Raw genomic sequence first — 26,368 nt, 5'->3', positions numbered from 1 at the left:
CTACAGGGAACAGAGAAGAACAGAGCCGCACCCAAACTGAACACTATATTATACATTCAACACGAATTAAATCCTTTTGCAAGGCTCTTATGGAATTTAAAGCCTGTGAAATGTAATATAATGAGAAAAACTAAATTGGAGTCCCATCGTGAGTCTGTGTGCAGTCAATTTAAAGTGCTGCTGGTGTACCAGCTTCTTTCCTCACACTCCAGACGCATTCAAAGGTTAGGGTTTACTGCAGTTTTGAAGTCTCACACTTCAAACACATCAAACTCATACCAAACACCTAAATGAGCCTACTAATTGAGGGCGGTGTCAGTTCTGTTCTTGAGTCAGTTTGTTTGGTAAATGAATGACCTTATTCCATACTCTTAATAATCATATTCTTTTGCTTACTGGTTTGAGTTTACTTGGGATGTTGTTTGGAGAGCCATAAGTAATTAATGAATTTAGGTTTGTTAGGTTAGGTTATTTAAGGTTTGGTTTCAATAAGAAAGTGTCCTGATGTGTCGTTGCTGCTCTCCTCTCTAGCCTACGTGCTTCAAGTGAAAGTGGAGATGGAGATGGAGATCCAGCAGTATGAGAAGGCCAAAGCCGTGCGGGAGGAGCAGCTGGAGCGCCTCACGCAGATCTGCCAGGAGCAGGCGGTGAGTACGGCCCGTTCAACAGCATGACTTACACCTACAGGCCTGGGACCAGCTTGAGAGGGTTTTAACGCCCCAATATAGTATATGCAAGCAAGTTCTTCTGTGTTCCATTCATTCATCTGTTGGAGGCAGGCAACGGTGACGTAGAAGAGCGAATGGGGCTAATAGCGCCCCCCTACTGGTTGTGTTCCCATTGGGGAGCAGTTTACATGTAAAATCTGGATTGGACTGGATTTTCAGTACTAACCAACTGTCTGTGGAAATTCAAAATTCTGAAATGGCTACTTTCGTTTCATAAACGGACTACGACTCAAGTCACGTGCCCTGCTCACCGTAGCATATGCCTTGTCCTTCATGTTAGGAGGAGAAAAGCTGTAGATGGGAAAAGACACTGGTGAGGTAACGTGCTGCTGGTTTCATCCTGCTACCCTTGAGTATCTCTCTGTGAATGTCTTTTAACACTTTTTTTAGTTAGTTAAAAGGCCTATAATTTTGATCCTTCCTTTTAAAATAGCCTTCTGGAATATTTGATACTGTGATGAAGATCATGTAGGAAAGGCATGACATTAGTGTTTAAGCCATAAGCTCTTCATTCTGTTGGCGTATTAAGATGAAAGTGATCAACAAAAACATTTTTTATCACTTATTGTAATAGGCCTTTATGAGGTTTAGTACCACTAGAGGGCAGCCCTGTAAGATGAAAACGCAAAACCACTGCCAAAAAGCAACAACACAGCAACAACTTGGTGGGAAGACTAAATAAAATAAATATAAATAAAAGTCCTAGCTGTGCATCAGATGGGGCCGTAACATATTTTGCCTTATATTCACAGACAAAAAAAAACATTTCATCCTCATGTCAGAAAGGGAAAGTCTCAAATAGAAAAAAAGGATCAAGTTGTATTCTGTTTATCATGTCACCACTCTCTTTTAAACCCTTCACATATTACGAGATTTAGTTAATTTATTCTGAATGGCTATAACAGCACAAAATAAGATAGAAATACTGCGGCTGAGAGGAAGCTGGTCATTTATTTGAAAGGGTATTTAAAGGCTTCAGTCACATCCTCTAAGCTTGAGTAGAGTCATTAGTAGACGGCCAGAGACTAAGTCACTTGAGGCAGTTCCTTTGCAGAACTCGGGCTAAACGTCACCGGGTGGAAAAAAAGGCAGTGGACCAGAAAGGGGCCGCTCAGTGGAGGAAAAGGAGGATGAGGAGGAGGAAGAGGCCACAGGCCAGGGACCCCAGCAGGGGCACCAGGCTCCATTGCGCAGGTCCCTCTTGCAGCCGTTCAGCCCAAACACCAGATTGCAGAACTGTTCTGCCATTTTCCCCTGGCACACGCCTCTGGAGGCACATCTCTGGCCATGGGTTCAGAACCAGAAAAACTTACGCCAACCAGGTGAAATAAACACCATTTTCAGACAAAATATTTTTACTGGAACACAACAGCAAGATTAAGAACAGCCTTAATAAGACAAAAAAAAGAGACCAATCTTGACCTCACATGAACATTGAATGTTGTGCTTATCGTACCTGGAGGCCTCTCTGTACTGCAGCCGTCCGTAGACAGCACAGCAGTTGGTGTTTCAGTCTTTGAAATTCCGATACTCGCCAAGGCATTGGGACACTGATCAGATGGCAGGCAGCTCCTCATGGCTGTGTCAATCAATTTAATCTCAGCTGTCATTAAACACAGAGCAGTCGGAGACAGTGCTGCTAGTGCATGATGGCACAACTGTGAACCGTCATGAAATGTCATAATCTGGCGTAATCTGTGTAGTCTCGCCTGCATGTGAGACTACAGTCAAGATGGCGCAGGATCCAGCAGGACAGGGCTCTTGGGTTTCTGTGCACACACACTCCTGTGGCATTAGGCACACACACACACTCCCGTAGCATTAGGCACGCACACACACTGCAAACCAGTGCAGCCGCTGGGGAGAAAGAGAGCAGTCAGGTGTGGTGAGCAGTAACAGTGACAACAACCAGTCGTCCAACCGGCCCACTTTCTTCACAGGAAGTAACAACAAGGGTCCTGAGCCCTAACCATGACAGAGACCGACTGAGGAGATCAGATAGAGATTTTAAAAGAGGCTTGACAAGCAGTTCAGGTGTGTGGCTTCAGTAGCATTTCCATACATCACAGGTTTGGCGAGAGTCAAATGTTTTATGCGTATGTTGGCTAACTTTATTTTTCAATAACATGTTGAAAGAGCCTAAACATAGAAAGCAGTAGTAATAGTCCACAAACAAGAGGACCTGTACCTGTACCTCTACCTTGAACCTGTGTCTGACATCCTAAATAATAGCACATAAATGGCATTGTGGAGTTGAAATCATACATGGCATACATCAGTCTTCAGCACAGTCAAGGTCTGCCTTGTAGCCTAGGGAAAGGAAGGGAACTAATTATCAGATAAGGTAAAAAGGTATTAAGTCATCCACTAGGTGGCGATAGAAGACCTTTTGACTTAACGGTTCTTTCTTCTTTCATCTCTTTAGTGTATGTCACGAAATTATTTATTTTATTTTGACAAAAAAATGGTGAGTATGTCAGAGAAAACTCTATTGTTACCCATTTCACTCAGCAGTGGAGATATTACGCATGGAGCTGTGTATGCTGTGTGCTACAGTACTTTTCCACACGACTGTATAGCTCAGTCTAGCTTTACTGAACTACACAAAATTGTGGGTTGGTAGAAGCATGTACCTAAGAGAGGAATTTACATCATTTGTAAATAAAATAAAATGAACATGTGAGTTTGAGGTGATATCCAGGTCTACTAATGTGATCTTTAGATGTGCAGTAGAGCAGATTGGGAAAATATATTAATTCCTTAAAAAATCCTTGACATGCCTGCAGTCACCATTCTACTTAAGTTTTGCATTAAAATAATGTTGCATGTGAAAGGGCAAATTACAGTCTCCATTGTTCTTAGGATTTTGAGCGACAACAAGTGGCAAGACAGTGTGCGAGTTGATCTTTATAATCCTCTGACGTGATGCTCACCATCAGACAGTTCAGACAGATCACTTAATCTAGCCCTCTCTCTGTGTGTGTGTGTGTGTGTGCGTGTGTGTGTGTGTGTGTGTGTGTGTGTGTGTGTGTGTGTGTGTGTGTGTGTGTGTGTGTGTGTGTGTGTGTGTGTGTGTGTGTGAGAGAGAGACAGTACGAGGCATCATTTCTCCCAGAGACAGGCTTGTTATGGCCGTCTTCAGGGGAGCCCAGTCAGATAACAGATTCAATCTCATTTGTTCCAGAGAGAGAGAAGGGCCCTGGATCAATACTGAGGGAGCAAATGTCTGTACATCACAGTAACATGGCTGTTGACTCAAGTGTTGTTTTTCCCAGGAAGGGGAAGCATAATGTCCAAGCAAGGCAAGGTAGAGATAGGGCCAAGGCCTTGCCAACTAAGCCATAGTGAATTTACAAGGGGACACTGGCGATGTGTTAGACAGACTGGACATATCGGTAACTCTGGTGTGTAATTTTGCACTGGGGGAGTTTTACTGTTGGTGGTTATTGGCTCTCTGGATCTTGAAGTTCTTCTAGAATGATAAATGCATTGTGGGATTATTTGAGTCTGCACACTCTATTTTTCTTCCAGTGTCTGTTCCATTTCTCTACCATATAGGCCTCTTGTTTTCATTCGTTTATTTCTTTGCTCTTTTCTATTTATCATTCTTTTTCTTTCTTCCTTTCGCTCGCTTGTTGTTATTTGCACACAACCGTTTCTTTCTTTCAGTCATTCATTCTCTCTTTGTCTCTCCGTCAGTTTGAGATCAGGCAGCTGCGGGCTCACCTGGCCCAGCAGGACCTGGACCTGGTGGCGGAGCGCGAGGCGGCCATGCAGATCCACAACGTGTGGGGCAAGCAAAGCAGCTTCCAGGAGGTGGACGGCCTCGGCCCCGAGAGCTCTGGCGGTGGTGTGGGCCACCACGTCAAGGCCCGAGATCTGGGCCACCAGACAGGTGAGCACCGCACCCAGTGCCACACCTCAGCTTCCTCTGTCTCCTCTGTCTGCACCCTTACAGCCTACAACTCCTATTGCATTCAATAGGAGCAACATGTTTAGGTTTCTCACAGAGTTGACCCAATTCCATTGCGTCTGGTCAGAGAGTGGACTTATGTATATTTGTAGTTGATACCCATTTTCAGCTATTATCAAGCAGAGACGCACAGACACCAGGGACCTTAGAGACACTGCTAGAGGGGACTGTAAGGACAATGTCAATGAGGAGGATAAGCTTTAGACAGACTGCATGCTCAGTGAGAGCAGCTGATGCTTGGAATAGGCAGCCTACCTACATATCACACAGCAATGCACACCATACTGTACGTACATGCATACACACACGTTTACGGCTTTCATGTTCATATTCGTTTAATACTCGTTTTAATGTGTTTGTGTGCTTCTGTTAGTCTTTTTATAAATGTAACTTGCAGTTGAAAATGAGCCAAATGTAACCCTATATACAGTACATGATCTGTATGAAACCTATTGAACCTATAAACCTTCCATTAGGATTGTAATTGTTGGTTGGGTTACCTGGGCTGGTGTGGTGTGTCTTAGGGCTCCCTCGTTTATGCCTCTACGTTACCAGCCTCCGCGCTCTGGCCCTCCACAGTGGTTTGTCTCTCATCATCATCAGCTGGGCTCCATTACTGGCAGTGCTCAGAGGAAGGAGTAGAAGAGAGGAGCCACGTGTGAAAGATAATGGCAGAAGTCAAACTCTACAGATTTGTTCTTTTCCCTGTCAGAGTGCCATAACAGACTCTCCAAATTGCCCCATTGTGAAGTCATTTTGGACAGAATACACATTAGCTTCTCTGGAGGACACGGGGAACTTCGAAATCACTGCAGAATAAACAAAACGCAAAACAACAAAGCAGTGCAGGGGGGCAAACGGCGATGTGGGGACGGAGAGTAACAAGGTAGACATGCCGGCACAGAAGGAGGCATGAATAACAAATTAGACACATCCAGGCCTAGCCCAAGCAAACAGCCCTTTGCACTTCCCCAAACCTGCGCTCCTAAGAGCTGAGACAATACCGCTAACCATCCACCAGCTGTGCCTAATGACCAGATTGGGAGGCCTTATAATATCCTGTGGAAAACCGCAGGAGTGCGGTGTGGTTCACACCATGTCAGGTCACATAGGAATCTTGGCGGTTGCAGCTGTTGTGGACACACGCAGGAGTGCTCTGTGCATTGGGCCGTGTTCCGGTGCAAGAGTAGTCAACTATGGCACAAACATCTGTTCCTTTCACCTGAAAACCACAACAGCCTCGCAACAAGCCCAACACGCCGGCCCCACGAGGATTGTGGGAAATATGGACACCAGGAGCAAGCTTGCGGCTTTTCCCCCATTCAAACAGCGCACGGACAAAAAGGCCTGTCAAGGCACGGGCTAGCCTCGGGGGAGGGCCCCAGGGAGTCAGGCAGTGTGCAGGGGGACGCCTGGGGGGGTCTATCCTAATGGCCATCTCTTATTTAAACCCCTCCAAGCCTCTCTGCATAAGCATTTAGAGGGAAGTAAGCAAGGCATGCAAAGACAGGACCAGACCCTTTAACCCAGGTGAAGTGCAGACAAAGGCCTAGCAGGGTTATGTCTGGACATCAGTGGCTTTAGTTGCCATACGTGACTCTTGGAGTAGAGATTGTCCTTGTTTTGGTCTGTTGGGTTTTTTGGAGGAAGCAAATGTTTATTTGTGCACATGCCATGCTTTGCCACAGCAGAGTATCGTGTTGCGCGATGGTGCGGGAATGTAATTTGAAAAAGTCCCCGGCTAAACGTTTCCCCGACCAACAAAAAAAGAATTCCTAAAATTCCAGATGAAGATTGGGAAAATAAATAAAGGAGTCATAAAGTCGTCAGTCGGTGACGGCTCATAAACCCTGGAGTGGGAGAAGAGGAGAGGAGCGGCAGAGTTGGTCTGCTAAGACTGGAGCTTGGAGCGCGCGCACACACACACACACACACGCAAACACACACACACACGCAAACACACACCAGAGCTCCACATACCCACTAAATCACCTGATATTGTGCTCTCCTCTCTATATCCGTCTCTCCTTCAGTGTCTATCTGCGTTTTCACTTGCTCTTGCTTTTCTTCTTGCTATTTCCTGTTTTCCCACTCACTCTATTTCTGTATACTCAATCCCCTTTCTCTCTCTCTCTCTCTCATCTTTTCCCTCTATGTTCCCTTACTCTCTTTCTCTCTCCATCCCATCCAGTTTCTAAGTCACTCTGTCTCACAACTCCTGACACTCCCATACACACTCTTTCTCTCTCTCTTTCTTTCTCTCTCTCTTTCTCTCTCTGTCTCTCTCACTCCGTCTCTTGAGGTCACCGAGGGAGAAATGTAGTGTGTCGGAGAGCCTTTTAAGCAGCTCTTGCTGCTCATACGCTCATGTGTTATTCATCCCAGAGTGATTGTCTTGGTGGCGTTTTAGTGTGCTACGCCTCGCCTCTGGGGGCAGTGTGCGATGAATATTTCAAGGCTGAAAATGAATTAAATAAACGCGGCCGGCTCCGGCGGGACTCGGAATGGCACTTAGTGCGCGCCACGCTCCACTCTGCCAAGCGTATCATGAGACCTTTCACCCAGCGGATGACCACACTACGAGACGGCAATCCTGCCAGCCCCCAACCCCACCTCCTCCTCCCCCCAAAATGATGTGCCCCATTATTAAATGGCATGTCTGAAAAATCTGCTACATGGCAATCAAGCGTGCCGGATCCGTGCTAACACTGCCTCTCTGTGGCACTCTGACCGGCTGTATAAAAAAAAAAAAAAACACATCCATATGGTGCAAGTGGCACAGTAAATCAAAAGATCGTTTTGCTTGTTTGTCATTGATGTGTATTGTTTTTTTTTTAATGATTTGTTTGTGTTGGTTCATTTCAGATCATGTTGCACAAGATGACATGAACAATTACATTAGCCAGTATTACAGTGAGGCAAGCAGTGGTAAGTGTTCCTTCCCCGTCACAAGCCATAAACTTTTGTGCAATCATTTAGCATGTGATGTGTTTTGTATTTTTCAACACCATAGAGCATTAGTCATGATCTTTAGTTCAGAGATTTGTTGTTGTTCATTTTAGTCTCTTGGATGGTGTCCTGTGATGTATGTGTGTGTGTTTGGTGTTTCATGTGCGCATGTTATTCTTGACACGTTTGTGTTAATGCCACCTCACGCATCACAGATGTGGGCATCCCTGACCCTAGGGCTCGGGTCATCACCACGGCATCCATCGACGTGCACCTGCCCAACAACCCCAGCCAGCTGCCCCCGTCACTGGTGAGTGCCGACGCGGCCTCGGCCAGCCGCCTGGAGCGCACGTGCAGCAGCTCGGTGAGCGAGGTCTCGGCCACCACCATGTCCCGCTCCAGCTGCTCCTTCAGCGGACGCCAGCATAGCCCCAGCAGCCAGACGCTGGGCTCCACCACCGACTGCAGCTCCACGGTGCGCGAGGCCTCCACCTCCACCGACTACAGCGCCCAGCGCTACTGCCCCCCGCCCTACTGCAGCCCACTGGCACAGTTTGGGGGCGGCTCGGCGTCCGGGAGGACGGGCCGCGACCCGAGCGCCGTGGTGAAGGAGCTGCTCTCCTCGCTGTCGGAGGACTCCTGCCTGGCACAGAAAGGCATGTCGGTGGACCCGGTGAACCTCAAGCTGCCCAGCCCGGCAGGCTCGGTGAAGGCCAGCCCGGAGCTGGAGCACCGGCTCAACATCTACAACAAGCGGAACCAGGAGAGCCGGGGCGTCTTCCAGACCAAGCCGCTGATTCACCTGCAGGGCCGCGAGCCGTCGCTTGAGGAGAAGTACCGGCTCATGGAGCCCGCCGACGGTCCCGTACGCCCCATGCCCGACACGTAGGGGCGCCAACAAGCCAGCTCACCAGCACCGGCTGACGCAGCCTCTCTTTACTTTTTTTTTTTTTTTCTTTACCGTGCTTTCTCTCTTCCCATTTACTCTTCAGTCTCAGTTTGGTTAATCCATTTCTTTTCTCTCACTCTTTTGGCATCCCTTTCTCCTAATCCTCAATTTTTTTTCTTTTTGATTTCCCCCTGCTGCTCCCACCTCTTTTCTCATTCTCTTCATTCTTTATTCTCTCTCTCTCTCTCTCTCTCTCAGCCAGCACTGACAAACTCCCCATGCCTGTAACTCCCTAGAAGGGGTTGGTTAAGAGAAAGACAAAGTGACTATGCTCTTAGCAACCTCCTGGTACGGATACTTTGTTGTTGATGTTTTTTTTTTGGATGGTTTGAGAGACACAGGCCTCTCCTCCCCCACTCTGCAAGGCCTGAACTGGGAGAGAGCGGCGTGAGGAAGCGCGAGGTGAGGAGGCCAAAATTGCACAACTTGTCCCCATGGTCCCGAAAGAGAGAGGCACTCCGGGAAACGCATTCAACCATGGGACGCTCGTAGGGATTCTTTACGTGAGCCCTTGTGTGAAGACAACACCATTTCGAAACCAGCAGCAGGGCACGTTCAAGCCTTTCAGGCAGTGTTTTTTTTTCAGTATTGCAGGAAACATTTCATTGTTTTCACCCCATCTTGTCAAAGGGAGGGGGTTAAGGAGGGGCAAGAGGGTGGGATTTGTGGGGGAGGGGGGGGGGGGGTTGGGGGGGAGATTTTGTGTTTGTATGATGAAATCACACACACACACACACACACAAAACGTACAGTACAGTCGTCCGACTCCAACTGCTGCAGGGTACATTTGATCTGTGTTCAAATGTGTGTGGGGCTGTGATCTCAGCCGGTTTCTTACCTTTGCCTTTCTACATTACTGATGCTAACGTTTGTATTCAAATTATAAGAGAAAGAAAAAAAAAGTGCTCACTCAAGTATTTTTAAACCAGGAATTTGAATGATCGTGAGGACTTTTCAGGAGGAAAAGTGTTTCTGGTGGATTTTTAAGGGAAGTGAGGAAAGAATGTTGCCATAACCCTAACTTTAACCCTATAGCATGACCCTTTGGAGAAGATTTACCTGCTTTTTGATTAAAGGCTGACTAACCCTGTGTTGTTGATAAGCATTTTTTGTAAAATCAATTACAAAAGGAGTTCAACTGCAGAACAAAGTTCTTGTCAAGCAAATAAAAGTTGATAAATTCATGACCTTGATAAGCGTTTTTTACTGTATAAACAACCACATTATTATCATCCACAGTTGATGGCTTCAGTAGATTTTCAAATGTGACAAGACCCAGGTATATTTGTTATGCCTCTACACCACGGAGTATACCGTGTGTGTATATAGGATAAAACAAGGTTAGTAAAATACCAGCACAATGGTATATATAAATCAAATATAATTCATTACAACATCATTTGCTACACAATTAGGTCATAGACTCTTTATTATTACAGGACTACAAAAACAAGGATTTCTTTTATGAAATGAAATAATCTTTCTGTCTTATGTAACCCAGAAAAATGCGTACCTGAATTGCCAGTCAAATCTAATGGAGACGAGTTCAGAAATAAGGGCTCAGACTTGGGAAAGAGTTTGGACACTCATCTTTATCAAAGCGACATCAATCTAATTACAAGTTACAAAATATGTAACAAGACAAGTTAGAAGCCACAACAGGTGAAAGGCTCTTTTTTTCCTGCTCTGCTGATATGCTGTTTTGACTGGCTGTGCTGGAGAAAGGAGCGGTGACTCTGTGGTTTTTCTGCAGACTGACAGCATGAAGGTTGCAAATTTCACCCCTTTCACTAGAGCGGCTCTTTAAGGCAAACGTTGCTTGTATCCTGGTTTAGCGTTGACTTAATGGTCGGTCTTCTCTTCCTCTCCCCAGGGAGAGAGAATGAGCCGGCGGAGGAGCTGGGCGCGGATCACTTGAGCGCTGCAGTCAACTCTGGAACAGCCTGTGGTGGAGGAGGGGGGTGAGAGAGGAAAAGGGGGAAAAGGGCATTTAAAAAAAAAAAAGGGTTCAAGCCACCATGTCTGTCTGCAGCAGAACACAGGTGGTCAGACGGCGTATTGAATTCTCCACTCTCCTACAAATAAAGTTTAAGTGTGGGAATGACCTGAGCGAGCTCGGATGAAACCGCAGCCAGGCTTTAGTTCGCCTCGCACAAAGCGTCCGAATTAATTAGGATTCAAATGCAGCCCGCAACCTTGATAGCCTAGCACTAGGCTAAAACAACCCACAGCCTTGGAGGGGGGGGGGGGGGGGGGTGGTTTGGGGGTGCGGTAAAGGCACTAGTTACGGCATCATGCTGTGAGAATCAGCTGAGAAACTTTATCATCACGCTATAACGTGATCACCGGGATCGGTTTCCGAGGCAGGAGGAAAAGGAGAAAGCCAATCCATATTAATCAGCTATCTGAGGAGTGATCACACGTAAGCCGATAACAGGCAGGTCACAGCTCCTCTGCAATTGGCTATCATTACCAATCACTTTCGTAGACTTTACTCAAACACCTGGGCCCACGCTGTGTACCCAGCACCACTGAATAAAACATAAGGGACAGGACAAACACGGGCAAATAAAGGCGGCTACTCTTACAGGCTGTCGCCGCTGCAGGTAGGAGCCAGCAGCCTGGCACCCTGTGCCGCCGTACCACCCTAAAACCGCAGAACCGACCGAGCATGTAAAAGGTTTGGTGAGCGGTGCCAGCAACAAACCCAGGTGAAAACCAACACCCAGTCTCTCATGTTAACTATCAATTACTCATAGGGTCAAAGGAGTGGTCTTTATTTTTTATCTGTCTCTTTCCCTTCTCTCCTTCTCTTGCTTGCACCCTCATGTTTTCTCTTCTTCTCTTTCCTGCTCGCTCTCCTTCTTCCCATCCCCCTCTTCATTCCATCTCTCCTCTCTTTCTATCTCTCCATTTCTTTCTCTCTCTCTCAGGAGTAGTCTGCAATGCTGCCCCAACTCTCCGCTGATTAATTCAGGGCCTCAATAATTTAACAGACACACATTTCCATTAGGTGGAATAATGCGTCGTGCAAAATTTATCAGGGAAATACTGAACATGGTATTCTATTATTTTTCTGCTGGAGCCTTTGGAAACGGCCTGAGTCTTTTGGCCAGGAGCCTATTAAGAGAAAATCTTTCAGTCGTTTTGGCATGATGGATGGGTCTGGATTGAGGGAGGGTGCTATTAATTCAGACATGTTTGAGGTAACTTCTGCTGTGGCCTAAGATGGTTTTATAGATGTATGGTGATGGAGAAAAAATGACACAAAAGAAAAGAGAGAGGGAAATAAACCCTCCCTATGCACAGATTGCTCACCTTGAAGAGATCAGCAATCAGGCCGTAGTCAGCCACCTGGAAAATGGGCGCCTCTGGGTCCTTGTTGATGGCTACAATGGTCTGGGGAAAGAGTGGGAAGAAGAAAAAAAACTGGTTTCACACTTTTGTGGGACAAATGTGCCAAAACAAGTACAAGGCAGGACTTTCACTATGGCGAGTCATTGGTCACAATGTGCAACCAAAGAGATGAAGTCAAAACAACTCAGCGAGAACTAGAGAGAGAGAGAGAGAGAGAGAGAGGTCAAGTCAAATAACAGAAAGAACAGATTTGGAAAAGATGAAGACTTGAGGGGGGTGGACAACAGATCTGTGTCTTACAATAAATGTAGTCACTAAGAGGATGGGGGAAATGGCTTAAGTTTATGGAAACATATGGAGGAGCCTGTAAGTGAATCTCAGGGACCACTCTTTAGAGGCGAATGGTCTGATGGATCGTGATGGCATAAAACAGAGAGTCTGCGGCTGGGGCAGGGTTAAGGAGAAAACGCAGATGAATTATACATTGTAGTTAGACACACAGACACACACACACACACACACACACACACAAAAAAAAAGCAAAAACATCACACTGCTCCCTTTCGTCTCTTTCAGTCGTGGATGCACAAGCAGGAAGTACAAGCATAGGCACATGAGAGGGAGCGCGCTCCTGCCACAATCTCAACGCTCCAGAAAAACAGACTGTTGGCATGGCGACAACAGGAGCTTTCACTTCACAGCCACTTTCAGTGCAGTTCGTAAGTGCTCGGACATTGACACATTTCTTGTATTTACCAAATACAAAAAAACTGCAGTTCCTACAAAGAAACATGGATGCTCAACATGGATGCAGACACACTCAAACCAACACTGAAGGCTGGCAGTTTAACCTTGCAGTTTGATTTTAAAGCTATGTGTGGAGGTAAAACAACAAAAGCTGTATCATCTCAACATTTCCAGATGGTGCTTTGTAGAAGTATTTAAAAAACAAGCTTTCAGACTGTCCTTTCAGATTCCTGAGTTTGATTTTTAATGGTGATTGTTTACTGTGTATAATACCTTGCTGTCCTTCATTCCAGCCAGATGTTGGATAGCTCCTGAGATGCCCACAGCGATGTACAGCTCCTAAAAAAGAAGCAAAGCAAACGTTAAGTGAATATTCCACATAAAACAAAGACATTTTCTCCATGCTTTACAACACATCTGAAAAACCTCTCAACTGAACCTAATTTAACCCAAATAAAGTTATTCCGGCATTGGTCATAATCTGGTTATCTCTCAAAGTGATTTTTAAAAGCCTCGCTTAATGAGTACTTGAGCGACCTAATTAAAGATGATTCAGGGCCGTGTTGAGAACTGCCTTAATTGCTCGGTGCCCGAGGCAACATTATGGCAGCTACAAAATGTGCCAGGGTTCAATTAGCGGGGTTCAGCCCCTGTTCTCCTCTCTCATGTACCACGGACGCCGAGCAAAACGAGCCTGCTCCACTGAATCAGTGTTTCTCCGTGGCCGGATGTCATCCGTGGCAAATGTGCTTTGCACCTACAGTAGTCATTTAATAGCAAATGCTTGCTGGAAACACTCGGGACGGAGCCACAGGAGACGGTTGTCTGCCACAGACCGGATTAAAAACTCATGGGTTGGTTTCCGAGATGAAAAGTGTCTGTCTGTCTGTCTGTCTGTCTGTCTGTCTGTCTGTCTGTCTGTCTGTCTGTCTGTCTGTCTGTCTGTCTGTCTGTCTGTCTGCTTCACCTTTATGCTGAAAACCTGTCTGTCTGCTGCTCGTTCTTAAAGACCCCTCTGTCACTGAAAAATGCCATGTGGTTAATTGGACATGTCAGCTATCAATAGACAACGCAACTTCTTTAGAAATATCAGTGATTCACATTTAACATTGATACCATCATAAACAGTTGTCATACTTTTAAAAGGGGGAAAAAAGGAAATGGTAGGTCAAGTTGAGGGTTGACCGTCAAGCAATCCCCTCTGACACTTTCTGGCACCCTGCCCCACCAACCCAGTCCAGTGAGTGCACAGCAAACAAGCACCAATGAGAGGTCTCCTGATGACAGCGTTTCCAAGGCCTTGAGGTCAGCCTGGCCACGCAATTAGTTCAAAGAGGAGCGCTTAGTGTCTGACTCCCCTCCTTCTCCCCGCTGCTTTACTCTACTCCCGCTCACCCATCCACCCACACAGCCCTTCACTCCTCCCTGCCCTCCTCACCCCCAACCCCACCCCAACCTCTCATTCCCTTCCCCCTTGGGAGGCAGCACATCAGTAGCTCTCTGCTTAATGCACTTCCATATGAATATTTCAGTGCTGTTTAATGTGGCTGCGCCGGCCTCCGAGGAGCAGAGCATCAATTTGTGAACACGAGTCTGCCGGAGCCTAAAAGCCAGGCCTGGTACTACAACTGAGCTGCAGAGCAGAGCAGGGCGCTCACTGCTACTGCCGCCGCCACCGCCAGTCGAACAGGGCCTTGCTCGATCTTGGGGGAAATGAAATGCTAGCAAGTTGGGGGAAAGAAGCCAAGAAGAGAGAGAAAGAAAGAAGTCGTGGCACGCCATACATGGTGGCCTGCTCCACATATATCTCTCTAAATCATCCTCCATCATGCAAGACATGCTGAGGCAGTAGGAGCAGGAGAGAAGAGAAGGGACTTTGGTCTGTTCCAACGTGAGATCCGGAAGTAACTTTTTCCGTGCATCGCCATATGTAGCCGACCCACCTACTGCCCCGCTCGTAAAGAGGTCAGAAATGTAACTCGAGATTCCACGGCAGTTGCACGCTCATATTCCAGAGGTGTGAATAACAAATTCCAAACAAGTGGACAGATTGGGCCTCCAGAAGGACAGCCATTGTTCACCTCAACAGGGGGTATAGGGGGTGGGAGGTGGCTGACACAAACAACCACAGATAACATTACAACAACCTATCCATAACATTCCCAAGCTGTTGTCCAAATGTGGACCATTCCGACCTCTATCCTCCTGCAGGAACCACCCCCCCCCCCCCCCAAATCAGCTTACATTACAAAAGGGAAAAATGCTCCAGACACGGCTGTGGTCTTTAGAACAGACGTAAACTCAATTCACTTTCTGCTGGCAGGTGGCATTTACCACAAAAGACTATCAAGAGAAAGGGAGTTGGGCTTTCAGCTGAAACAGGCATGGACTAAATTCACATCAACCACAACATACTCTATGATCTAAGCATTTAATTTCATGATAACAAGTCTTACTAACTGAAGTTCATTGAAAGATGACTAGGATACATGGACAAGTATATATGTGTTTGACAATTTGGGGGACACCTTGATTCTAAAATCTATCAGGTGGAAGCTTAATTTTTACTTCCAAACCATCTCCAAAATGAGTGACCTGGTCTTTCCAAGTGACATCAACATCCACCAGACTTATATCTGTCCAAGTCTGTACGCGGAATTTTTTTAATATAATAACATTTCATAAAATTCTAAGCCGGTCAGCCAAAAATAACAATAATAAAGTCAGAAAGAGTATTTCTAGCGTAGTTCAGTATGAGAACAGCCATTTCATGATGGTGTTGTTTGTTTTTGCATACACATGAATGCACAACAGCCCCACATGTGACAAGCTTGTCAAAACATTTAAGAGAGGCTTGGGTTTGGGCTAAATTGCCTGGTTGGAGCTCTGGGCAGACAATCAGGGCAGTCGGTGCACTAATGGGTCCTGGTAAATCATTTAAGACCTCCAATGTGCCATTAACTGCATTTCAGCAGGTCTGGGCCGCCCTAATGTGTGGATAATGACAGTAGGGAGGTCCCACTTGAAGCGGATAATGGAAAATTAACCTTTTCAAAGGGCAACAAGGATCCATCTTTATCAGACTCACCCACCACAGAAGAAAAAAAAAAAAAAAGAACCGTGTTGTTTGCAGTGAATGGGAGGCCATTTATCAGCGACTCAAGACAAAGCAGATTGATTTTGAAGGATAACCAGAGCTGATAACCTTCCAAAGGAATCAGTCTCACTTCTCATTACAGCTGAAGCGTTTAGAGATGTCCTCTCCTCCTCCACAATAACATGTGTGGGGCAGAGATATACTAAAGTCAGTCTGAGTTGGGGGGGGGGGGCGGTGGTTGGGTGTAAAGACAGATAGAGTCTATAAGTGGTGTAAGAGGGTGTGTGAGGGTCTGTGTCATTTACCGGAGCCACGATCTTCCCCGTCTGTCCCACCTGCATGTCGTTGGGGACATAGCCAGCATCCACGGCTGCTCTAGAGGCTCCCACTGTGGACAGACCAAGGAGAGGGGATCAGCATGTTCAAGTCCTTACCCTACAATCAGCACTAGGGTTACACCTGTAAATGCATATGCAAACTATACATAAACCATTTGTATTTCTGGGAAGTCTTTACATTTCTAAACTACAGTTATTTTTGGACAGGAGTTTAATTTAGCTATTCGTGTTTGTCAGGTCAAACGGTTTACCACTAAGTCAAACATCAAGCAAGTGCAACACAAGACAAAGCAAGAGAGCAAATAAGTTACTAAATAGTCCATCAGAAAGTAGCCTCCTACCTGGCGGCTCCAGAAACTCCATAGTGTTACTTTAAGACGGGTGGATAACGTTAGCACAGATCCAGCTGTAGTACGTTTACCGGGCGGTCTCGCTGCATCTAACATTACTAAACTGTGGACAGGCTGGCAACCAACCACTCATGACCGGATTTGCGGAAGACATTTTCTCACAGGTCATTTATAAAACATTTTTGTTGGGTTGCTGTTAGGGCTGAACGATTAATTGCATTTGCGATAAAATCGCGATGTGATAAAACACGATTTTCTAACCGCGATTACAACGTGGTAAAAAAAAAGAAAAGAGGATTAAATAAAAAAAATCGCAAATTGAATCGCAATCGCAATATTGGGGGGGGGAAAAATCGCAATTAGATTATTTTCCCAAATCATTCAGCCCTAATAGCTGTTGGGAAGCATAACGTGCAAGCTTGCTAGCGTGAGAGTGCTAGTCCCGTTGTTGTAAATAAACAAACCACACACAGTAGCGTGATCTGCTCTGTCTGGTCCCTCATTTTCACTGTCAAAAAAGTGTCTTTGTTCAATTGCAGACTAACTTGATGTATATGAAACAATCAGTATTTAACTGATAAGAAATCTTAATGTTTGCTTTATCCAACATTTACCTTTCTGCTGTCAACTCTGCTTGCTCACAAATCCTCAAAACTGCTCATCTACAATGACAAAGTTTTCAATACTGTCAATAAGATAGATAGATAGGTACTTTATTAATCCCGTAGGGAAATTTTTATGTTCAGACAGATAAGTGGAAAGCTACAAATAGTCCTGAAAATCGTTCATCGTTAAGTTGGATATTGTAGCGATCTCAGTCACTACGACTTTGATACAGGGGCGACGTTATCCCCCCGGAAGTAAGATATGTGTTGTTGTGACGTCACACCTATTGTATAGGTCCAATGCAGTTGTTTCTTCCTGAATTTCCTTATTTATTACCGGTAGGGTGGAGTGAAAAGTAAAGATAATTGATCTGACGAGTACCTGCGGCATTGAGTTTATCAGCAAGGTCATAGAGCAGCTTGAAGTTGTCCCCACTCTTCAGACCTCTGCCTGTTATGAGCAAAGGATGACACACACAGGTTAGGTTTCGGTTTGACACGAGTAGGATTCCCTTCAAATCAATAAGGCCTGGCAATCACCGAAAATTGATTTCTGCTTTCCTGATCAGACTGGTCATTTGTCAATATGACACACACACATTGGATCCATTTTCAAATGTAATGAGATTTTCTTTTCATTTGATGCAATAGCTAAATGAATAACAAACACCCAGATATGCATTCAATTCATATAAACATAAACGCTGACATATCATCAATGACACGCTGAAATCTGATATAAAAGTGATGACACTGTTTTCAATTCTCAATGGCAATTTCAATCAGACCTTCTCCCAGAATTCGCCACACTAGATCACCTTTTCAAATGCCATTTCATTTCATTCATATTTTGTTACTCTAACATTGCAATTCCCCATATTCATATATTCCCACAATGATTAATTGTACAATATGTAAATGCAATACCACATAAACTACTCTAGGCCAAAACATTTATTCAAATCTCTCAAAATCTGTTAATGTCTCATTTATGTACATAATATTACTTTAGTACTATCGTTTTTCGGCCAGTTGCAGCTTAGCTGCAATCTGTTAGTTTTTTGGTTTATTTTGTCCTGGGACTATTGATGAAGGGAGCTCCTACCTCCAGAGACAACCACTTTGGCGCTGGCGAGGTCTGGCCGGTCGCTCTTGGACAGACTCTGTTCCAGCCACACTGACACTCCGACAGGAGAGGACGGAGACACTGCAGAAGCATCAAGACGATAACACAAGACGGCCATCAAAGGAGCCTGTTAAACCAGAGCCTTACACACATGTTCAGGTCTTAAAACTTTTCTGTTGACTTTGACTTTACGATCTATTAAAACCAACTTTTAAACAAGCAAGTCTATTAAATCCTATAGGCCGGGTCATGTATATGCCGAGTATACACAGTTCTCAATTCAAAGACTAGGTAGCATGCAGCACCTCAGCTGGGGAAAATAGCTAACTGTGAGGCTGCAGGGCAACTCAAAGCAGATGTTCCCAACTCTCCCTGGGTCTGTATGTAGATTACTGTTCGGTCCGGCAGCTCACCTTCCTCGGACGTTGCGCTGCCACCCTCCACTTCAGCAGGCTCGAACGACGTTCCTCTGACCGTCAGGATCTTGACGCTCTCATTGCACTTGACTGTGCTAAGGGCATTCCCTGCGAAGGAAAAACAACAACTATTTGTCTTTCAGGTTTCAGCGCAAAAAATGTAGTGCTTCTGCAAAATACTGAGCTCCGTGCTCAACAACCACCAGATGAAGAGGCAGATTATACACCTGATCCGTGCATAAATGCCATATAATGTGCCAAAACATAAAATGAAAAATGCCAGCAGCATATGACTCAAATCAATAATGAAGAAAAGAAAATGTATGGTGACGTGGGACTAGACTGATTTGTGCTTCCCACTGCAAATGCATTCAAACCGGGTTTCACAGAAACCCAAGGGCTGACTCACATTTCTCCTTACAGTCTACCATGCTTGCCAAAAATTAAGTAGTTAATATCATTTGGAGCTATTTGACAATTCATGTATTTTTATAAATTTGATGGGAAGAAGAGGCTTTGGGGACATAATTATTGCTTAGGTATGGAAAATGTCACTGAGCCCTTGGGCTTACCAATAAAACAATTCATGAGAGCTCAATTTGGGCTTGGTGCAGGCAGTGTAATTCACAGGCACACACATGGATTTACTGCATGTTGATCTCATCTACAGCATGAGAACTGCTGGTCAAATGCACTAAGAACGTACGCTGCGCCAGAAAACTTTTCTTAAATCCTAGCTGAAAGCAAATCCAGTGCATGTTCACAGAAGAGAGGGCTCAAGATTGTTTGTGTGGGATATACAACATCTGTGGCCGTGGCAGATCATTTTAAAAATCTCATCCTCACAACAAAGCACTGCGTAGCTCCATTCAGACGTCTGTATTCATTTAACAACTTCAATAGTTTTACAAGATATACAAAGTTTCACACAAGAAAGCAGATCCACATACAAATGTTTGCTGTGCTTCTGCAAGACTTTAGTATGCAAGAGATAGTATAGGCTTCAGAGGCTACATAAGTATAAAATAGTACTAGAAGGGACACAATGTGTCTTGTTTTGATGTCTGACCATTGCAACATGTGATTTCTGCTTCCAACCAGTTAGAACTTGAAATCGGTTAGTGCTGAACAAATATTGAGAAACAAAATCTGGGTTTCATTTCATAACCATTGCACAATCCAGACTAGTACAAAGACACATGAGGGCTGTAGTTCTTTTCTTTTTCTTGGTTTTTTACCTGCATAGATGGTCCTTACAAAGGTGTCTTGGGACTTGATCTCAATGATGTCAGAGATAGGAGCGACATCAAGCTTGGCAGCTACTCTGGGAAGAAGGTTCTGAAAAACAACAACAACAAAGTTCCTCAGTCCAAGTCCTCAGAGGCAGAAGGATAAACTGCTCCAATAAACGACATTACGGCTGTAAAATTCTCACTATAACCCGCAACTATAACCCGCACGCCCCCCCACACACACCACGAATGCACCAAGACATTATTAACCACATCAAAGATAACAGAATATATTCATACTTTATAAACAACCACAAAAAAGGCTGTCTCAACTTATCCATACACTGCCGTTAAGAAGGATGCATTGAGAAGTTAATACTATTGTGTAATGACATTACACCCAACCCCATGCCCTGAAAAGGCTCTAAGTGAGAAATGTCCAAATGGCAGTAATCTAAGAATTTGAACTACCAATAAATATGAAACCGAACCCATTGCTTTGAGAACCTTCACTTAAGCTGTGTCCTATCCGTAGGGGGGAATTTAGACTAATCTGTCTGTTTGGTCTGAGGCTGTTCTACACAAGATACTGTTTTAATGCACTTACAATTCAATTTAAATACCATTAGATCCACAATCTGACAGTTTGTCTCTGGAATGACAGATTACCAAGTGAATTATGCATCACTATATGCAGACATCACCCTCCGAGAGCCGGAGCAGACAGTGGGAAGTGGAAAAAGACACTGAATTAATTTCAGTTCACAACAGAAGCAACTGGTGGAGGGAAAGGCTTTTCCATTTGATTAAAAGGTCCAGCTCCAACCAATGAAAAAAGTTGGCAATTCATGGAATTTGTGACTTCAAGTGGTGCAGTAACTAATCTTTATGATAAAGACTTGCGCTAACATCTCTGAAAGCAAATAGCTTTATTAATATTTTTTTTTGTAATTGCATTTGCACACCCAGGTACAATATCCCAAGGGGACCAATCACTTTGAGAGAAGTACAGTTTACCGCTGTTACATAGTCAATCAATCAATCAAGCAATTCAATCTTATATAGCGCTTCTCTAAATACCCAAAGCTTTACAGAGTCCAGTAGTCATTCATACACAGTCATACCGGTGGTGGTAAGCTACATCAGTAACCACCCTGGGGCAGACTGACAGAAGCGTGGCTGCCAATCAGCGCCTACGGCCCCTCCGACCACCACCAACATTCATTCATATCCATACGATGCGGTGCATGTCTTTATGATGGTGGGGGAAACCGGAGTACCCGGAGTAAACCCACGCAGGCACGGGGAGAACATGCAAACTCCACACAGAAAGGACCTGGAACGACCTGGGCCTTCCTGCTGTGAGGCGACAGTGCTAACCACTGAGCCACCGTGCTGCCCGGTATACACATAGCTGCCATTATGCAGTGCATTCAGAGATTTCACATTTTGTTATGCTGTAGCCTTTTGCTAAAATCTTTAAATTAATTGTTTCTCTCTTCAATCTACTCTCAATACCCAATGACAAAGGGAAAAGAGGATTTTAGAATTTTTAAACTTAAAATTTTGCTCCTCCCATTTCTTTAGATTATCTTTGAGATGTTTCTACACCTTTATGGTAAATTCAATTGATTGGACGTGATTTGGAAAGGCACACATCTGTCTATAAGGTCTCACTGCTGAGGTGCATATCAGAACAAAAAAGCAAGCCATGAGGTCGATGGAACTGCCTGCAGGGCTCAGAGACAGGATTGTGTAAGGCACAGATCGAAAGGCTACGAAGAAAATGTCTGCTGCACTGAAGGTTCCCAATGGCACAGTGACCGCCACAATTCTTAAATGGGAGTAGTTTGGAACAACTACGACTCCCTCCTATCGCTGGCCGTCCAGCCAAACTGAGCCATCAGGGGAGAAGGGGCCTTGGTAAGAGAGGTGACTATATCTTTAGCTTGCTAAAGAATGTAAAGGTATGTTTCGTCATGCCATTTCAGCAGTGCTGCTACTAGCCCAGCCCTGGTACCTAGGTGTGCAAATGCAACTACAAAAATATTAATAAAGCTATTTTCTTTCAGATATGTAAGCACAAGGCTTGATTATCATAAAGATTAGTTCCAGCACCACTTGAAGAAGTCACAAAGCTGCGTGCATTTGCAGGACTAAAGCCAGAGAGACGACAAATCTGATTAGTTTGAAAGAGAAATAAAAAAATAAAAGATGTAGGATGGTGTCTTACTTTTCCAAAGGCAGAGGCACCAGCGCAGATGTGAGTGAAATTGAACTGCTTTTGTGTTGCCAGGATCAGTGGGGTCAACTCCTCTGAAATGTTACAAAACGAACATCATGCTAGCTACACAAACACATATTCTGTTGTTCAACACATGTTCACCTCAAGTACCTGATCACAGTACATATGTGTGATATTTAAAATCTTAACACCACAACATTGCTTCACAAAATTGATGCATCATAACAAGTGAGCCATGGATGTCCCTTGTGCTTGGCTACACATGACTTACCTGGCAATGCTCCTTTAAATGCGTCATTCTGGGCCACCAAAATCTTATGCACACCCTTGACTTTGGAGAGTTGCTCAGCAACCTGTGAAACAAAAAATACCTTTCAGATTGGGGTTGCTGTTCCAAAAGTGTGGACACTAAGATTTTATAATTTGAACAATTATTGATTATCTAAAATGGTGCTAGTGGATATCACAAGAACAGCAAACTACAGTTATCTGTGAATGTCAGAAATCATCCAATCATGGAAGTATGCTTTTATTACATCAAGAACTTCCTTTACACAAAAACACGTACACTTCAGGTCAACAAACCGTACCTTTGCACAATTTGTTCCGGCAATCAAGCAGGTCACCTCACCCCCTAGCTTGGTGGCAGCAGTGATGGTGTTCAGAGTAATGGGTATCAGAGTGTCATTGTTGTGTTCTGCGACGACCAGCGTACTCTGGAATCGCTGGATGAGACCAGTCTAGGTGAAAGGTCGAACAGTTAGCTAATAGGAGTGCACTCTATAGCCCTACCCCCCTTAGACGTAGAAACAAAATCAAATATAGTTATAGTATTTAACAGACGCTTTTGTACAAAGCTACTTACAAAACATTAAAAACAGACATTAGAAAACAGATAAATATCAAAAACATTAAAAAGACATATTCAATCAAGTTCAAAGTTAAATAACCCAAGTTCGGGTAGTTCTAATACCCAACACAACCTGGTCACACTGCTTGAAACCAGAATGTATTTTTCTGGTTCCAACTAGCTAGCAGTTGGTTATTGCAACGAGACTGAACGACATAACATGTGACATATACATAACATACATAACATAACTAAATAAGCAGCTGTTTAGCTGTCTGGGACCAATACTTTTTCCACACAGAGGAGTAAAGACCGCATGAAGCACAATAATATAACCACTGACAAGCATTTTCTTAGGCTTGTAACGTATTGAGTCAATAATGACACGAGGGCAATGTGTATGGTTACGAAACCGACTCCTCAATAAGACACTGTTTACATTTTGCATAAACTTGGATCATGGTGGTTAGCCAGCTAGCAACTCATTTAGTTAGTCTTGTAGCCAAAACTGCATATCATGTGCAAACTTAAATGTTACCAACCTGACCAAAACTACTAACTACTCAAATTACCCCAGCTAGTTCTGCACAACTGAGTTGACAAGCTAACGTTAGCTAGCAGGCGTCAGCTATAAGGTGTAGCGTTATTTTGCTAACCGTTAGCAAGAAACCTATCGCTAAGTTAATTGGAGAGAAATTCATTATAATCTGTTACGGTAGACATTAAAACTGATGGAAAGTAACCCAGCTATCACTAGCTACCATATACGTTATGACATAGCATTTACTCCATGCCATCTAAACTAGCGTTAGCTGTCTTTACAAGTCAGTTGCTAGCTATTAAACTGAGGTCATTGCCTAGCGATTACATAGAATTTGGAGTCAAGCTAGCTAACGTTAGCTACCAACCAGAACCTTGCAACGTGTACGACTTCATCTCCAATGCGGTAACTCCTGAACAATATCGTCACCTGAATACATTAATGTTACTCACCAAGTGTCTCAAATTTGTTCTGTTTAATGTTTTCAGCATGTTGACAGACCAGTTGCCCTTTCCTGCTGTTCACTAACCCTTGGACAACACCACAAGTTTTGTAATAAAGGGGCGTTTCTCGCGACCAGAGGGTCGAAGCTAGTCGTCACTTCCTGTCCATATTTCACAAAATGAGGGTGACAGCCTTTAATCGCACCAAGTTGGATGTAACCAAGAAACCTTGAGACAATGTTATGAATTTTGGATTGGTTGATAAAAATATCCTATAAAATTAAGAAATGCGCTAAATCTTACCTATGAGGCATAGAAGAAAGGTTTTACTAATGATAGGCTGCCCCTTTATGTTTCAACATAACCTTGTGAAGAGAGGGTAACAGGCTAAAAACTGAGTCTATTTGTATTTGGATGTAGCCTACTCCCTGTCTACTCAGTGTAGATGAAAGCCTACTGTGTCTATCACTGTCAACACGGGCAAGCATGCCTAAGCAGAGAGGCGTGAAAGAGGAGTCTATTGGGCAGACAAAACCCATTTAAACTATGGTCAGATTTGAGTTGGGTTATATTTTGTGTAATAGGATGCCATAGCCCTGCATTTACTTTACAATAAAGTGATTCGGTGTATTAGACCTAACTTTGGTAGTAGATTAGAATCAAGCTACTCATGTTTGCTTATTTTATGATATAAGACATGTCTTGTGTAGCCTATAGCCCGGGTTTTACTTACTTACTTAGCCTGTGCCATCAAAGGTCATCCACAGCAGCTCAATAGCCTATACAGGCCTATCTGTGCGTCGTTTTAGATAGGTCGTAATAAGCTCATATTGTGTTATCTTTAAACGAATAATTTAGCCTACTCCTTAAAGCCAAATATTGTAATTTCAATATATTTCCCGTAAAATTATAACAGACCAAAAGATTAAGTTTTGGATAACTTGAAAATTAAATGGTAAGGCAATTTTGACAACTTGCGTTCTAATAGTCTATGCAGGTTAAGGTTATCAAAGGCTCCCATATCTGATATATCCTCTGTTCCGTTTTATCTTTTATCTCAGGGAAGCAAACCTCGTGTCGGCTAACCTAAATAAATTCTTATCTCTAAGATAACCTATAAAGAATTATGTTTAATATAACACATTTTCAGGAAGAGGAGCCTCAATGTTTTGTGGTGTCAAGCTTATCCTGTTTAAATTGTTTTGTGTCATAACTGGCTCGCCTACGATCTAGGCTTTTTTTTAGTTTATCCACAATTTAACAGAGAACATTGAAATAAAGATATATATTTAGCGGGCTATGGCCCATTAAATGCGTAATGCATTGGCTACCCAGTTCGGTTAAAGGCTGAATAATGTTGCGACGCTAAAAGAAAACTACACCAATTACATTTTAGGCTACCGTAGGCAGCAAAGACATTACATTAACGAAACCACATTGAACAGAGGAGTTATAAACTGCCGGCCAGTCTTCAGGGATGCTAAATGCATTTATTTGCGGGTGAGGGTCAATGTCAGAGGTGATTCGCTCGACGCACTGTGACTGGGAAGATTTAGCGTTTGAATGTAGGTTATAGGCTATTCGACCAGGTTTACGTTTGAATGTAGGTTATAGGCTATTCGACCAGGTTTGCACTGCAGCCTGTTTTTGGAAAATAGCTTTTCTATTTTACTACATGTTTCTGCATGTCATTTAACAGAATAGTCCTTCATGTTGTTCATCATGTAGCCTATATTTGTGACAAAGGGGATAGGGTAGGCTATGTCACCTAGGCCTATCATATACCTACATAAATTCTTTGTGGTCAATCACAGCATAACCTTCGGGAAAGCAAGTATTTGACAAGGACCTTTTAATTTACCCAAAACTTTGCTCTTGAGGAAAGCAACCTTCTTCTCGTTTCGACTTAACGGTCACGACGAGTAGGCTAAACGAGGCTTTCAAATAACTGGGCTGTGCATTTCTTTCTAATGACCTATGTACAGTTCTCTCCTTCAGTGTTTAAGAGGAATATACATTCTAAGTTAGCTTATTTTACTGGTAAACAAACAATTTAAGGAAAATACTACCAACCGATTGAATATCCAACGTCAACACGCAATTTCATGGCGAAAATAAATGACAATCTGACTGGCCTAAATGTCCACGGTTTCGTAAAAAGTACATTTTATGAGATGAAAATGATTTAAGCCGCATCAGTTGCGGAACATTCAGCCTGATATCTGATTGCAGTCTCAAGCTTACTTACAAGCCTTTGCCGGCAGGGGGCTCCCGGTCAGAGCATATGGATGTTAAAAGTGTTGCATGGACCCGGCACAAGAGTTAGACTACATGGAGCAAAGATTTTTGGTAGCCTACATAAAACAACGCACCAGACAGGCGCTTGCACTCATCTTACATTTCACGAAGCCCAGCCTACTAT

At 44.0% G+C, this 26,368-nt stretch overlaps 2 protein-coding genes across 2 annotated transcripts in view; one reads left to right on the top strand and one right to left on the bottom strand.

Moving 5' to 3' along the window:
• Positions 1–8,761, top strand: part of tmem266 (transmembrane protein 266) — a 59,399-nt gene extending 50,638 nt beyond the window's left edge. Inside the window, exons 8-11 of the mRNA XM_031564464.2 lie at positions 532–647; positions 4,428–4,623; positions 7,567–7,629; positions 7,866–8,761. Of these exons, the coding sequence (XP_031420324.1) occupies positions 532–647; positions 4,428–4,623; positions 7,567–7,629; positions 7,866–8,539 (1,049 nt within the window). The 3' untranslated portion in view covers positions 8,540–8,761. The remainder of the gene's footprint in view (positions 1–531; positions 648–4,427; positions 4,624–7,566; positions 7,630–7,865) is intronic.
• Positions 8,762–10,173: 1,412 nt separating this feature from the next.
• Positions 10,174–24,100, bottom strand: etfa (electron transfer flavoprotein subunit alpha). Its single transcript, XM_012833622.3, has 12 exons — positions 23,956–24,100; positions 22,703–22,852; positions 22,384–22,465; positions 22,101–22,183; positions 19,874–19,973; positions 18,633–18,743; positions 18,199–18,300; positions 17,476–17,544; positions 16,106–16,188; positions 12,977–13,042; positions 11,918–11,998; positions 10,174–10,542 (listed from the first exon to the last, which is right to left on the bottom strand). Exons 1-12 carry the CDS (start codon positions 23,992–23,994, stop codon positions 10,510–10,512), a joined length of 999 nt encoding a protein of 332 aa, XP_012689076.2. The 5' UTR covers positions 23,995–24,100; the 3' UTR covers positions 10,174–10,509.
• Positions 24,101–26,368: the final 2,268 nt, after the last annotated feature.

This window comes from Clupea harengus, chromosome 3, assembly GCF_900700415.2.
Source record: "Clupea harengus chromosome 3, Ch_v2.0.2, whole genome shotgun sequence".
Lineage (NCBI taxonomy): Eukaryota > Metazoa > Chordata > Actinopteri > Clupeiformes > Clupeidae > Clupea > Clupea harengus.
This window is presented reverse-complemented; position numbering and strand designations above follow the sequence as displayed.